At 48.6% G+C, this 13,560-nt stretch overlaps 2 protein-coding genes across 2 annotated transcripts in view; both read right to left on the bottom strand.

The window, feature by feature from the left end:
* The window catches only part of CAPN5 (calpain 5), a 52,475-nt gene that overhangs the window by 4,844 nt on the left and 34,071 nt on the right, over nucleotides 1-13,560 (bottom strand). Inside the window, exons 4-11 of the mRNA XM_066572292.1 lie at nucleotides 7,012-7,220; nucleotides 6,395-6,587; nucleotides 5,645-5,838; nucleotides 4,931-5,008; nucleotides 4,164-4,359; nucleotides 2,960-3,082; nucleotides 2,097-2,293; nucleotides 1,531-1,652 (exon numbers count right to left, since the gene is read on the bottom strand). Of these exons, the coding sequence (XP_066428389.1) occupies nucleotides 1,531-1,652; nucleotides 2,097-2,293; nucleotides 2,960-3,082; nucleotides 4,164-4,359; nucleotides 4,931-5,008; nucleotides 5,645-5,838; nucleotides 6,395-6,587; nucleotides 7,012-7,220 (1,312 nt within the window). The remainder of the gene's footprint in view (nucleotides 1-1,530; nucleotides 1,653-2,096; nucleotides 2,294-2,959; nucleotides 3,083-4,163; nucleotides 4,360-4,930; nucleotides 5,009-5,644; nucleotides 5,839-6,394; nucleotides 6,588-7,011; nucleotides 7,221-13,560) is intronic.
* OMP (olfactory marker protein) lies at nucleotides 12,058-12,537 on the bottom strand. Its single transcript, XM_066570108.1, has one exon. It carries the CDS (start codon nucleotides 12,535-12,537, stop codon nucleotides 12,058-12,060), a length of 480 nt encoding a protein of 159 aa, XP_066426205.1.

The following is a 13,560-nucleotide window of genomic DNA, read 5'->3' as shown; positions in this document are numbered from 1 at the left end:
CACAGACCTGTTGGATGAGCTTTCTTGTCCAGGGGAAATGTGGAAATGAGGAGGAACAAGCCCCTTCTGAGGGCCAGGGATTTTGATTGTCAGACCACCTCTTTGCTAACTTTCTTTTTACAAGGACCTGGCTCCCCTGGTGAGACACAGCTGCTGGATTTCACAGCTGTTTTTCCAAATTATCTTGTCTTTTGGGATGTCCCATTAAATACTCAGATTCCATCAGCCAGGGCCAAATTCCTATCTGTAAATCACAATTTCCAAAGTAGTGCATAAGGCCTGGCCTGGGATGTGTGAGAGATGCAACTGCACTGGAAAACACCAAACACACTGTTGGTGGTGGGAGCTGAACAGCTGGAAAACAGCTGGAAAAAAGCAAATCACAAGGGGTTTTTGTGGAAAAGATGTTTCATGACTCCAGAATCCACAAGAAGGAAAGATAAACCTCTTTGTTTCTGTGAACACTTCAGAGACCTTTGGCTACAGATTTCCCTGCATTGCTACAGATGCACTGACCTGCTGTGAATAACACAAGAAAAGAACACCTGCCTAGGGTTAAATTCCATCCCCAAACACCAGAGAGGGTTTAAGAACTCCCTTTGTGGCATGTGATAAATAAGCACACTTGACTAGTCCTTGATTAGAAAAGATCCTACTCATTACTTTCAGGGATATAGTGATAGGCAGCCCTGATAATAATTATTGGGTGAAAAGAAAAAGTATAATTTTAATTGGGTTTTATTAGATTTCTTAAATTTTTATATTTTTATATTTTCAATTCAGATTGAAAGTGTTTGGCTAAATCTTGCCACAATTACCACATATCCTTGACTCAGGAAATGGGGGAGAAAGGCTAGGATCTGGTCTATTTCCATGGTGGAAAGGTATTTGCTTCTCTAATGGTATCCTCTAGAGCTTTTATCCCCTAGCAATCTCCTAGTACAAGCCATCACTACCACTGGGTTTCCTGGTCCAGAGGCAGACAGAGCATGGGGCTCTTGAGATGAGCCTCTGTGTGGCTGCAGGACGTGAAGAGGTACGGTCTTGCTGCTGTCTTCCATGCAGGAAAACTGATGGATGTCAGAATTGATCTAGATCCACACCATCCCAAAGTGAGCTAAATTTGGCATACCCTCTGCTGATAAGACATTTATCCAGCCCCCAGTGATGAATACCACACATCAGGCTCGTTCTCTGTCCTTCTTACTAAGAAGCTTTTAAATACAATTCCTGACTTTTACAGCTGCTCATACCTGGGAGGGAAGCTTGGGTTGTTACAGGACGTCTGCTAAGGGCTTTGGGGAAGTTTTGGGAGAGTCCCGGGTAACAGCCTAAATACAACAGCTCCCAGATCATGTCCACTGCAAGAAGTGAGTTTAGCCCTCCATGGACTTTCTCCTCCTCTGGTGTATGAATCAAGCATTTTCACAGAAAAAAAAATCTGAGGATATAAATTACAGCAATGTCCCACTTCATAAACCACTTCCCAACGCCTCTGGGGCCAGACAACATGCAGGGAAAGACCAGTACCTCCTTGGGAATCCTGATTCTTGAGCCCAGCTGCAGCAAGGACATGGATCTGGGATACTACTTGTGGGTAGCCACACATCCCACTCCAGCAGGTGTGTGGTGGCTCATCCAGTGTCAGCTCTCTGCAAGGAAAAACACGTGGCCTTTGAGAGGTGCCCAGTCTTATCCCAAAGAATTTGCTCTGGCACGATGAAGGACTGTACAGGCCATTCATTTAAGTGTTGGAGTCAATGATCTTTGGCTGATCCTTGTGGGTCTCTTCCAACTCAGAATATTCTGTGATTTTGTGACCATGCAGTATGCACTGTCAGACTCTGTTCCCCACTCCAGTCTCCTGAGCCTGGGTTAGGAATGGTCTCCCATACCATGCTTAGAGGCAGAGTGGGAACTTCTCTGCATGTCTGTGGAGATACCTGCAAAGATGTCCTGTCTCTTGACCACCTTTAACAGAAAGCCAAAGAGCAGCTGCAGGCAAGGCTATGACCATTCAGGAAAAACCACAAATCAAAAGCACAGGGCTGTCTCCAAAGAGCCAATTCCTCCCCATCTCTGCTTGTGCTCCTTACCGGCAATCTGAAGGCACGTCTGTGAAAATCCTGAGAAGGAACTCGCCTTCGTGACCGGGGTCAAAAGTGGTGGGGATGATGACGTAGCGGCCTTCCTTCAGGTCTGTCCTCAGGAAGACGCTGCGGGAGTTGATGTAGATGGAGCTGGCCACCTTCTGCTGCAGCGTGTGCATCCGGTAGTTCCTATTCAGCTCCACCTGGGCAGAGACCACAGCGGATTGTCACGGGCTGAAAAGGTACTGGTATCCACCATGGGGGGGAAAAAATTGCAAGGACTGAGTCCACAGTGCCAGGAGACCTGGAGATAGGAGAACCAGGAAAAAGGGTCCCAACTGTGCTGGGTGGAAAACAAGTGTGGATGTGGCTTTCCCAATTCTTTTGACTCAGAGACTCATCTCTTGCATCCCAGCTTAACACTGCAGACCCAGCAAACAGCACATAAGGATTAGTCTGACAGATTTCCACATTTGGAGAGAAAAGACTAATTGCTGCTTTTAGCAAGAACTGCACAGAATCACAGAATCGTTCTGGTTGGAAGGGACCTTCAAGATCATCTGGTTTCAATCCCCTGTCATGGCCAGGGACACCTCACACTAGAACAGGTTACTCAAAGCCACATCCAGCCTGGCCTTGAACATTTCCAAGGACGGGGCATCCACTGCTTTTCTGGGCAACCTGCTGTCCATGCTGTCCCCTTTGATATCCCTCTTCCTCTCTAGAGGAGGGCAGGCTGTGCTGATGGCACCCCAGAAGCACCCTGATAATGCTTAAATGAACAACCTGGTCATGCAGTGCTGGTGCACCACTCCACAACCAGCAAATTTACAGTGGCATTCAGGCCAACATGCAGAAGCCCAGCCTACCTTATGGATATCAAAGCCTATGGCCAAGTTCTCTCCTTTGCCCTCTTTGCGACTGGTCCTTTTGGGCTTCTGCTGGATGGAGATCAGCACTTCATCTTCTGCCTTCTTCACATCAAACACATACTAGAAGCAAAGAGAGGAAGGTAAGGGAAATATTTATTAATACAGCATCCCTAGACATGGGTGGGGGTGGATTTAACAGATCTAACATCAGCTTCTCCCAGTCCACCTCCAAGCAGGGACAGCCTGGCTTAAAAAGGGTAATACAGAGCTGGAAGCTGGACACAACTCTCCCACATCCTTGATGGCAACTCCTGCAATGGACCAGACCATCCTTCAACTGCTTGACAGATGAAGGACTCATAAGGACCTGGCTTGTGATCGTGAGAATCCCAGTTCAGAGAGGACAAGACAATTGCAGAATCATTTATGTTGGAAAAGACTTGTAAGATCATCCAGTCCAACCCTTAACCTAGCACTGCCAAGTCCACTGCTAAACCATGTCCCCAAGTGCCACATCCACATGCGTTTTGAATGCTTCCAGAAATGGTGACTGTACCACTGCCCTGGGCAGCCTCTCCTAGTATCTTTCCCTTCCAATAAAGAAGTTTTCCCTAATATTCAATCTAAACCTCCCCTGGCACAACTTGAGGCTGTTTTATCTTGTCCTACCACTTGTCACCTGGGAGAAGAGACTAAATCCCATCTGGATATGATCTCCTTTCAGGAAGTTTTAGAGAGCCATAAGGTCCCCTTGAGCCTCCTTTTCTCCAGAAAAGTCTGTTCCAGGAGGTGAACTTCAAGCTAGAAGGAAATGGCTCTATGGGCTACACCTGTCCTGGTAAATTTAACAGCATCAAAGTTTGGGCACAAAAACTGGAAATTCGGACATCCAGATTGTTGGAAATTACTCCTGGCCCTGTTTGACTGGAACCAGCCAATATTGCTACCCTGTGGCACAGTTTGTTTTTCCCTTTTGCCAAGATGCTCTACACTAAGCATTGGGATGCAGTCTCCTTGATAAGAGGGATAATGTTAATAGAGTTGGCCTCGATGCTGGTCATGCTGTGCCAGAGAATTGCCATAAGCCCAAATAATATATTTGAGGTCTGGTAGAGTTTTGGCCTTCTAAGTCCCTGTAGGAGAGTTAAACACTTGGAAGCACACGTGAAGGCTCCAGAAGGCCCTCTGCCCCATTACTCACTTGGGGGTTCTGCAGAAAAGTGTCCTTGTGGTTGATGCAGCCTCCGGAGCGGTTTTTCAAGGGGTCACTGCTTCTGGTCCATGCTCCGTGTAGCACTGCCTCCTCCCAGGTCTTGTGGATGCTCAGGTAGGAGGTGTTGATCAGACGGCACTTGATGATGTCCGTGAAGTATTTGCAGAAATCTTCAAAGGTCATCCTGAGTCAGGAAAGGGCAGAACTGGGTTATGCTGCTTCATTCCCTGGAAAAGTACACTGTGGGGATTTTCTTGATCACCGGTTAGAGAGTGTGGGTTGTCTCTGATGGCTGATGAGTAACAAAAGCTATTCATCAGATATTTCCAAAAGAGATGGAGATACCTTTCTCTATGCCTGCAGTAAATACTTCTTGAGTTCAAACAACAGATCTCTGTGTTTTGGAGTGGGAGAAGTAGCACAGTGGCCCTTTCACCACACAAGAGTAAATGTTGTACTGAAATACTCCTGTTGAGACTGTGAAGTTCAGCACATTTAGGACAGGCTCTCAGTACCCTAGTGAAATGGTTTGGCCCCTGAGTGGTGCCCTGGTAGAGCACTTTGCAATTCCAGGGCCATGGCCATCAAAAGCTAACACCTATGGGCTCAAGGAGGGAGCTTCACTAGAGATCCTACGTCTTGGAAGTCTGTTTTCTCTGGCTAGCTGTATGCATGGAAAAGATGTACATGCTCCTCCATGAGGTGGGAAGATGCTGTGAGCATGGCCTGTAGTCACAAACCCAGGAGGGACTCACCAGAACTCTCCATCATCTTCCACTGTCATTCCCATCTTCTCCCTCTCACTTTTACTCACTTTCTGCCACTCCTCAGAGCTGTGGGAAGAGACCAGGATCATTACTCAGAGGTAAGGGACACACAAGAAATTGAGGCACAAGGACTGTATAAAGCCAGTCCCCATGCTGCTCTGGTTAGGTCATCTGCCAAACACAGGGGAAGTGCAGCATGGCTTGGAACTTCAACTTCCTTCCTGACCAGTGGAGTTGAATCCAGTATGGCAGAGTTTTATTTGCCCAGTACCGTCACAGCCCTATCCATAAACATAACAAATTTGACTGTGGCCAAAGGCTCTGGCTGCACCAGCCCTTGGTTCCTCATCTCATCCTCAGCCATCACAGCAGCTGGTGGTGGCAGAGGCTGATTCTGTTGGGTGCCTGTTTTGCTGGAATAGGAGCACAAAGGTGACCTACGCACATCCTTCACTAGTATGAACAAACATGGAATCACAGAATCACAGAACGGTTTCAGTTGGAAAGGACCTTAAATATTATCTCATTCTAACCCCCTGCTATGAGTAGGGGAACCTACCACTAGATCAGGTCTCTCAAAGCCCCATCTAACTTCATCTTGAACACTTCCGGGGATGGAGCATCCATAGCTTGTCTGAGGAACTGTGCCAGTTCCTCACCACCCTCACAGGGAAGAATTTCCAGCTGTCCATCCCAACTCACGTGTCACTCCAAGGGCCGTTCCACTCCCGCTCACCCCACGGGTTGCGCATGCGGATCATGTCCAGCTTCTCCGACTTGAAGAAGGACAGAAGGCCGTGGCCCAGACGGACCTTCCGCACGTCCGTCACTGCGTACGCATGGCCCTTCACCAGTCCGCAGGCCAGGCGAGCCTCCATGTCAGCTGCTGACGTGGCCTGGCAGGGGGACACAGACAGTGCTCAGACCAGGGGGACATGACCACCTCTGGGGGGCTGGGAAAGAAAGCAACTCAGATTTCACTGCACATTTCTTTAAGCCAAAAAGAAGAGCATCAATAGTCAGGGAGAAAGGCAGCTGGCACATCTCAGATGCCATTTTATGTGCTGCATCCCCCCTTTTCTTCATTTGCTTCATGAGGTCTCTGAGCTCCCATACTGGTAACTGATAAAGCTCATATACTGGTTATACTGGGAGGTATCGAAACCAGCATTTGTAAAGATGCCCAGATGCAGACACCAAAATGCCTTTCTCTGGAGTGGATCCTCTCGTAGCCTTTAAAGAGTGCTGGGATGAACGTGGGCTCTTGGACATAGCAACAAAGAATAAAGAGGGTTGATATTCAGGATTCACTCCTTTTGCCATCACCCAGAATCGGGAACCCTTGGCCACAATTTATCTGATCTAATTTAGAAGTTTATGACTGTGTAAGACAACTGCATCCTAAAACACCTATTCTCATGGCACTGTGACCCTACTGGTAATGTTGCTTACTTTGATGGAGCAGCTGATGAGGCCTCCCCTGTTGTGCACCTTCAACACGCGCTCAAAGAGGAGGTTGCGCTTGGCTTCGTCAGTGATGTAGTCCCCTTCGGTCAGGTCGATAGGCTCAGAGACCCCACCAGTGAAATCCACCAGGGCATCAGCTGTATTGCCTCCATCCAGGGCCTCGTAACAGCCTGACAACCTGAAAGAAGGTGGCAGGGATGGCACAACACTGGCCTGACATTTTAAGGGGTTGGGGACAATTCTTGGGGCAACCTCAAGAATGGAGATTTGCAGTTGAACTTCAAGTGGGAGAGGACAGAAAACTAGGGTGAAAAAATAGGACCCACATTCTTTGCTGCACTCTTGCTGTCATAGGACCAATGTTAAAGGAACTTGAAATCTCTAGAATAGGTTTTACTTAAAGAAACATTGAAGGGTGTTTTGCTTTGAGGGTAAATTAGGGTTAGACAAGGGTTTTTTTCCCTAGTGTTTGTTTGAGTCATGCACTACTTCTCCACAGGAAAGATGTTGTTTCCACTGCTGCAAACTAGCTGGTGAATGAACAGAGAGGAAAATCAGAGTGCCCAGGTCCCACTTTATCCTACAACTGCCTGGGTACCTACTTGGCATAAGCTTTCTCCACCAAGGCACACCAGAACTCATTCCTGGAGTTGGAGTGGCAGTAGATGAGCTGATTGTGGAGTGTGGGCAGGCGGTCATCGATCACCACATCCAGCCACTGACCAAAACGCCAGAACTGGAAGTGGAAGATTCCCACGTAGCTCTCGGGCTTCTCAGGGTTCCACTCCTGCTCCTTCCAGTCTGGGATGACCTGCAAAAGAAGAGTCATACATACTCAAATTATCCCTTTTTTTGCTGGGATTGACTCTCATCCTGGCACTAATGCAGACAATATCAAAGACAAGGAAGAGTATGAGGGGGATGGACTTGCTTACAGTCTGCTGGGGCCAGATTTTGGACCTGGTTCTGCCAATGCAGACTAGATTAACATGTACTGGAATAGTTAGACTTCACTGTCCCTTGGAAGGTGGAGTTAAAGACCTTTGTCCTCTTTCTTATAACCCTATCCTGGAATCTGCTGCCATCTATTTCTGTAGACAGTCTATTGGAGCAGATGAGCTCTTTGTCTAACCAGGGATGGTTATTTTTATGACCATGTATTTTGGTTTTTTTTAGTGTCAGTAGGGTACCACTAACAAAGAGCACCTTCTTTGATTCTCCTACTTGATTCTTGTGTGATTTGACTGGTCCAAGAGCAAGTATGGTATTCATCTACCTAGTGTCAACAAAGATACATGCAGCAGATACTCTGCATGAGCCTACTCTGTTAAGTAAAAGTGGGAAAAGCAGGATCCCCATTCCCTCAAGGCCTCCATTCTTTCCTGTCAAGACCTACCAAACTCACCCAGGCAAGCACAGGGAGGTGATTTGATGAAAGACAGAAAAGAAGGCCTGAGTTGAAAGAAGCCCTAGAGCAGCTGAGGGGTCAGAGGAGGCACAGGTTTGTGTCACTGCCAGCAGGACAGGCACAAGCAAAGGGGAACTGCCAAAGTCCATGGCCCGTCATGGCTGCAGGCACCGCCAGCTCTGCTTTGGATGGAAAATTCACCCAACAGCTGGGACAGAAATGACCACAGCCAGGCACAGAGGGTACACGTAGGGAGATCTGCATCTTATTTGGAACCAGGACACAGAGGCACAAGGCAAGGAACTACCACACTGCAGTTTAGCTTTTGCTGAGGCTGGAGGCAATGTGGTTTTACTGCATGGCCAAGGCAGGCTGTGAAGGCCACGTGTGGTTACTGCAGCTGATGGCTGACAAGGACTGACTTACACAGCAGCAGTGAACTGACTGACTGTCCACACCCCTGCCACTCCACTTACCTGCTCCCAAAGGATCATGAGCTCAGTGATAAAAAAACCCAAGGTGTCCATGCAAGCATGCATTATGTTCCAATACACCAAATAATCATTTTCCTGGGGAGAGCTGAGCATGTTGGGGTGGGATAGGAGAGGACACAACTACATTGCATGGAAAGAGCCTCTTCAAGAAGTCACAGGACATGGTGAAACCACCTTTACTGTCTACCCTTGTCCAGCTGACAGAGCTGCTTTTTTTGGTTGTTGTTTGTTTGTTTTGTTTGGGTTTTTTGTTTGTTGTTGTTGTTGTTGTTGTTGTTTTGGTTGTTGTTGTTGTTGTTTTTGTCTGCTGTCACAAAGCAGGAATTGTGCACAGAGAATTCCCTCTGAAGAGCCCCCTGACTCCTTAGCTACCAGCAATGATCTGGTCCAGGGCTCTTATTGCTCCTACACTGAAATATTAATGATGCCATCAGCCCTGCAAGCTCACAGCCACTCTTTAGTCATATGGATCAATAGAAGCAGAGCAGACAAAGCCATGAAACAGAGCCACATTTGGAAGGTTTGATGTTTTATAGGAGTGCTAACAACTGTGTCCCAGAGTCCTCTCTGGAGACTGCCAGGAGAGGTCAGCCAGCCCTCCATCAGTGCCCATGGATTCCCTCCTGACTGGAGCTCATCCTAATGAATTGTCATGGAGGGCCGTTGTGATAATCAACTCGCTATTAATGTGGGCTTAGAAATGATCCCAGCATTGATTAGAGGCAGCTTGTCTGCCAGAGCTGGTAGTGACAGCTTCCAGCTGGCTGGGTCTGAGACTTGCTCCTACTGTCACTGGTGGCAGGACACACAGGTCCCACCATCCTCCTCATCTCTTCCCTTGGGAACAGCACTGGGAGCACCCTCCAACACTGAAGGCAGCAAAAATGGTCAGCTTTCATCCAGAGCAGGGTCCAGGAGCAAGGACTGGTTGTATTTGTACACTGACCCAGGAGGAAATGAGAGAGTCTGACCTCCACAGGTGTTCCCTGCTGGAGAGTATGGCCATGGACCACCCATCCCAGGATCCCAAGAAGTCCTGCCTTCAGCTTGGTTGTGTGACACTGGGGCAGTGCAAACCACATTCTTCTCCCCCATCCAGCTGTGCTGCTTTTTCCTTAGGGGTTCACAAAATCTGGAGCTGCAACACCATTTAGTGCAACAAATTTACAGTGAAAGGGTTCAGAGATGGGTAAATTGGGAGCTCAAAAATGCCAGGTTCACCTCCCTAAGCTGATTTAGGGCTTTTTTTCAATTTTCTTAAGAGTGGTTAATTAAGAGAAAAGGAACCTGTGACCCTGGGAAAAAACCTCCCTGACTAGAAGGAGAAATTGGTACATGCCAAGTTCTCCAAGCCTTCTGCTGGGAACTTGCCAGTTCAGAATAAGGAGAGGGGCACCCAGCGGTACCAATCTGCTGGGCTGTGGTACAAACTGGGATGAAATCCTCTGGGAGATGGGACAGGGTGATGTATCTGAAAGTCTTTATGGGATGCTGAAACTGTGTAGGGATAGTTTCAGTGACTGGTAAAAAGAGGCTCATCTCCCCTGCAGCAGAGAGAGATCACAATGGTCCCCTCACCTCCCTCCCCAGTTCTGAAGGAAACAAGGATCCACCTGAGAATCATTTCCCCTTCTACGCCCAGCTTCAACCCCCTCTTGACCACAAAAAACCTGCTCAATACTCCATGAAGCCTTTCAGAGAAGAAAGTAAACATTCATCTTACATTTTACAGGAAGTTAAAAGGGGCTCAAGAATACCAATATTGAGCTGAAATTTGGTGCTTTATTGTGTGCAGGATTAGGGCAGCTGCCAAAAGGAGCATGAAGAAGACACAAACAGCCTCAGTCCTTAAGGGGAACCCATTGTCTAGGCTTTTATTTTATTTTATTTGTACTGTGGTACACCAACACCCAGGGAGATATCTGCAGCAAGAACTCTACCCTAGCAACGTAGCAATGGCATACTGTGAGACTTAGCATGCAATAACCCCTTTGGATGTTGCCAGTGGCTCCTGTTATTTGGTCCAAAGTGGTTTGTAGTCAGGAACTGCTCTGGGATGTACAAGGACAGGTTTTCCATGGCAAAGTCTGCTAGGACCCTAGAGGGTGTTTGGCCAAGTAGGGATGCATCCACTTTTCTCTCTACTCACCAAGTCCATCATTTCTTGGAGTCTAAACAAAGACATCAACTTGTCTGGCAATGGCCAGAGCATGGCTGTAGGATTTGATGGTTGCTGAGCCTTGGTTTTGGGCAAGACTCAGAGCTCCCACCATCTCTCCAGCCAGTAGCTGATCTGCTTTCTTTCTCCTCTCTGCCTGGCAAAACTTGTGTCATTTTATACACTATTGTTGGGCTGTGGAAGACATAGGGTCTGCATCTCTGGAGGTTTTGGAGAAGAGATTGGACTCTTTTTGGGGCTGGTCTGCCTAAGTCTGCAGGCCACAGGTACAAAGTCACCTTGCCCTGGCTTTCCCATCACTGCTCTCTCCTTACTCATCTTGGGAGGATGTCATGCCACCCCCTGAGGAGTACTCACACACATTTGAGTGCAATCTGAGCAGAAGACCAACTGTGATAACACTTAGTTCTTTCAAGGGACTTTTCAATCTGTGTGTCTCAAGAAGCTTCATTGAAGTACTCTCCACGTTTTTGGTGGAGGAAAAGGAAACATCCAAATGTAGTAGTTTACTTGCAGTCATGGGGCACTCTGGGCAAAAACGCTCTCCTGTTCCAATACTTATAAATGTATCACTCCCCTCTGCTCCCCTGTGTTTTAGAGGGCAGGAGACACTGCTTTTCAGGGACAGAAGCAGCAGGTTCCTGCTCTGTGGCTTGCAAAGTGGTCTGCAGCCTCATGGCTCTCTATAGACATTTCAGAGTAAATATTTTCATGGGTGCTTTAAGGAGAGAACAAAGCACAAATTAGCTCTGCTGCAGAGGACTCATTGCTGGCCTAGGCTGCTCTGAGCTGCTGGCTCTCCCCCCCCCCCACCACACACACACACACACACACACACACACATCTGCTCCAACCCACGTTGGACCAATAAATTCCACCCTCCTCCCAGCAAGAAATGGTGGCAGTGGTCAGAAAAGGCTGGTCCAGCCTCCCCATTAGTCCAGTGGGTTTACAATCTGCAGAACACAGTGATTCCAAGGGTATGTACTTCAGCTTCACAGCAAGGTGGATTCTCCATGGGACTGGTCTTCAGAGACTCCAAGCAGCCACAGCAGCAGCAAAAGTCACCAGAGCCTGCAAGCACTCAGCACCTTGCAAGGAGAGGAACTCCATCACAAGCAATGGCTAGGATGGAAACTGGAAAGCGGGGCTCTCTTCAGGGGTCCCTGATGGTTTCTGGTATGGCAATTACTCATTTTTCCAGTGGGTTTTTGGTGTGCAGTTGCTACAGTGAGAGGACTTAGGGCAGCCTTGTATTTCCAAGCCAGTAAGACCCTGTGTGAATCCCTGATGAATTCACAAGCACACAGTCTTATACTCCAGGCAAATGCAGCAGCAAGCTCATGGTCCCCTTCTCCCCATCATTTGGACAGAAGGAAGCACATTTGGGGAATATTTCACAGGGCTGAGGGGCTCCAGAAGCACTGAGCTGTTCTCTGCTTTACCACAGTGCTGGCTCTCATTAAAAAGAAAAAAAAAAAACAAAAAAAACCCAGATGCAAAAATGGAACAAAGAACTGAACTGAAAGAAACATAGCTGGAAGGAGAAAAGCTGAGCAAGAAGGGATCAGGCTTTAAAAACAATGGAGCCTTTCAGCTGAGCTGGTTCGAGGCCACCACTAAAAGTGAGGAGAAAATACATCACCTTGCGGATCTGGGCTAGTTCTGCTATCCTCTCCCCAAACTCCTGGGCATCTGCCTCATTGCACTCCACCTCCTCGGCCCCTGGCTTCTTCCAGAAGATTCCCACCGGCTCCAGCAGCTGCCGGTTCATCAGATGGGTGAGGTCAGGAGTCCAGAGCTGGGAGGTGCCTGTCACCGTGACCTTGCCGGGTCTCTCCAGCTGCACGTTCCAGCGGAGGAAGCACAGCTGGTGCTGCTGGATGAAATCCACTCGGTAGATCTGCTCATTGGGGCGCAGCAGCCTCTCCCCATCCTGGGGCCTCATGTTCCTTTGCTGCAGGCTCTGGAACCGCAGCCGCATGCGCCGCGTGAGCTGCTCGTCGCAGGTGAAGGGCAGCTCAAGTGTCCCTGCCCCAGCTGCCATCACCCTGGCTGCTCCTCTGCTCTGTCCTCAGCAGCGTGTGGCTCTCAAACGGGACACGCAGGGGGAAGGATCAGACAGGCCCCCTGGAGCTGGTGTCCCTTCTCCAAAGTCGCAGCAGTGCTAGGCAACCTGGCCCAGTGACGCAAAACACCTCTGGGGCTTCCCCTGAGTGCCCTCCCGACTCATCTGCAGAGTCAGTGCTGTTGGTGCTGCTGTGCACGATAATCTACAGGGAAGGGATGTCTCATGACAGCCTCCCCGGTAACCTCCCTGACAACCATGGCTCATTAGCCCAAAACAAAGCCAGGGATGCCACCTTGGGAGGGATGAGTGGCAGTGGTTTTCTCTGACTGTAGGTTCATGGCTAATTCAGGCTGGAATGAGACTCTGGAGGAGTCTGGTCCAAGCTACTGCTCAAAGCAAGACTTACTTCAGAGTTAAATCAGTCGTGTTTCTCTGGGCTTCATCCAGTCCATCTTTGAGTATCTCCATGGACAGAGGTCCCACAGCCTCTGTGAGCCCTGTTCCAGGGTCTGACTGAGCTCATGCAGAAGATAAGCTGCAGCTTGTGCTGCTGTCCTTTGTCCTCTGACTGTGCATCCCTGCAAGAGCCTGGCTCCATCTTGTCCACACTCCCCTATCCAGGCGAGATGGGGCTCAGAGGAACAAGGTCCAGTGGCAGGTGTTTCTGCCCATGGCAGGAGGGATGGAGCTAGATGACCTTTTAAAGGTTCCTTCCAAGCCAAACCATTCTGTGATTCTATGGTTAAGTAGCTACACACAGCAATAAGCTCCCCTTTTACCTTCTCTCCTCCTGGATGTACAGACCCACTTTCCTCCTGACCATTTTGGTGGCCTCCATCAGGCTGTGCCATCCAGAAAAAGACAGGAGGGTCCCAAGGGACAAATTGACTATAAGTCAATGAATAGCAAACTAACATGACCATCATGCCCTTTTCTGCATGGTACAGCTGGCAAGAACCAGACACCACACTGCTCCTGCAGCAGGAAATCAGCACCAGC

Source organism: Molothrus aeneus, chromosome 2, assembly GCF_037042795.1.
Source record: "Molothrus aeneus isolate 106 chromosome 2, BPBGC_Maene_1.0, whole genome shotgun sequence".
NCBI lineage: Eukaryota > Metazoa > Chordata > Aves > Passeriformes > Icteridae > Molothrus > Molothrus aeneus.
This window is presented reverse-complemented; position numbering and strand designations above follow the sequence as displayed.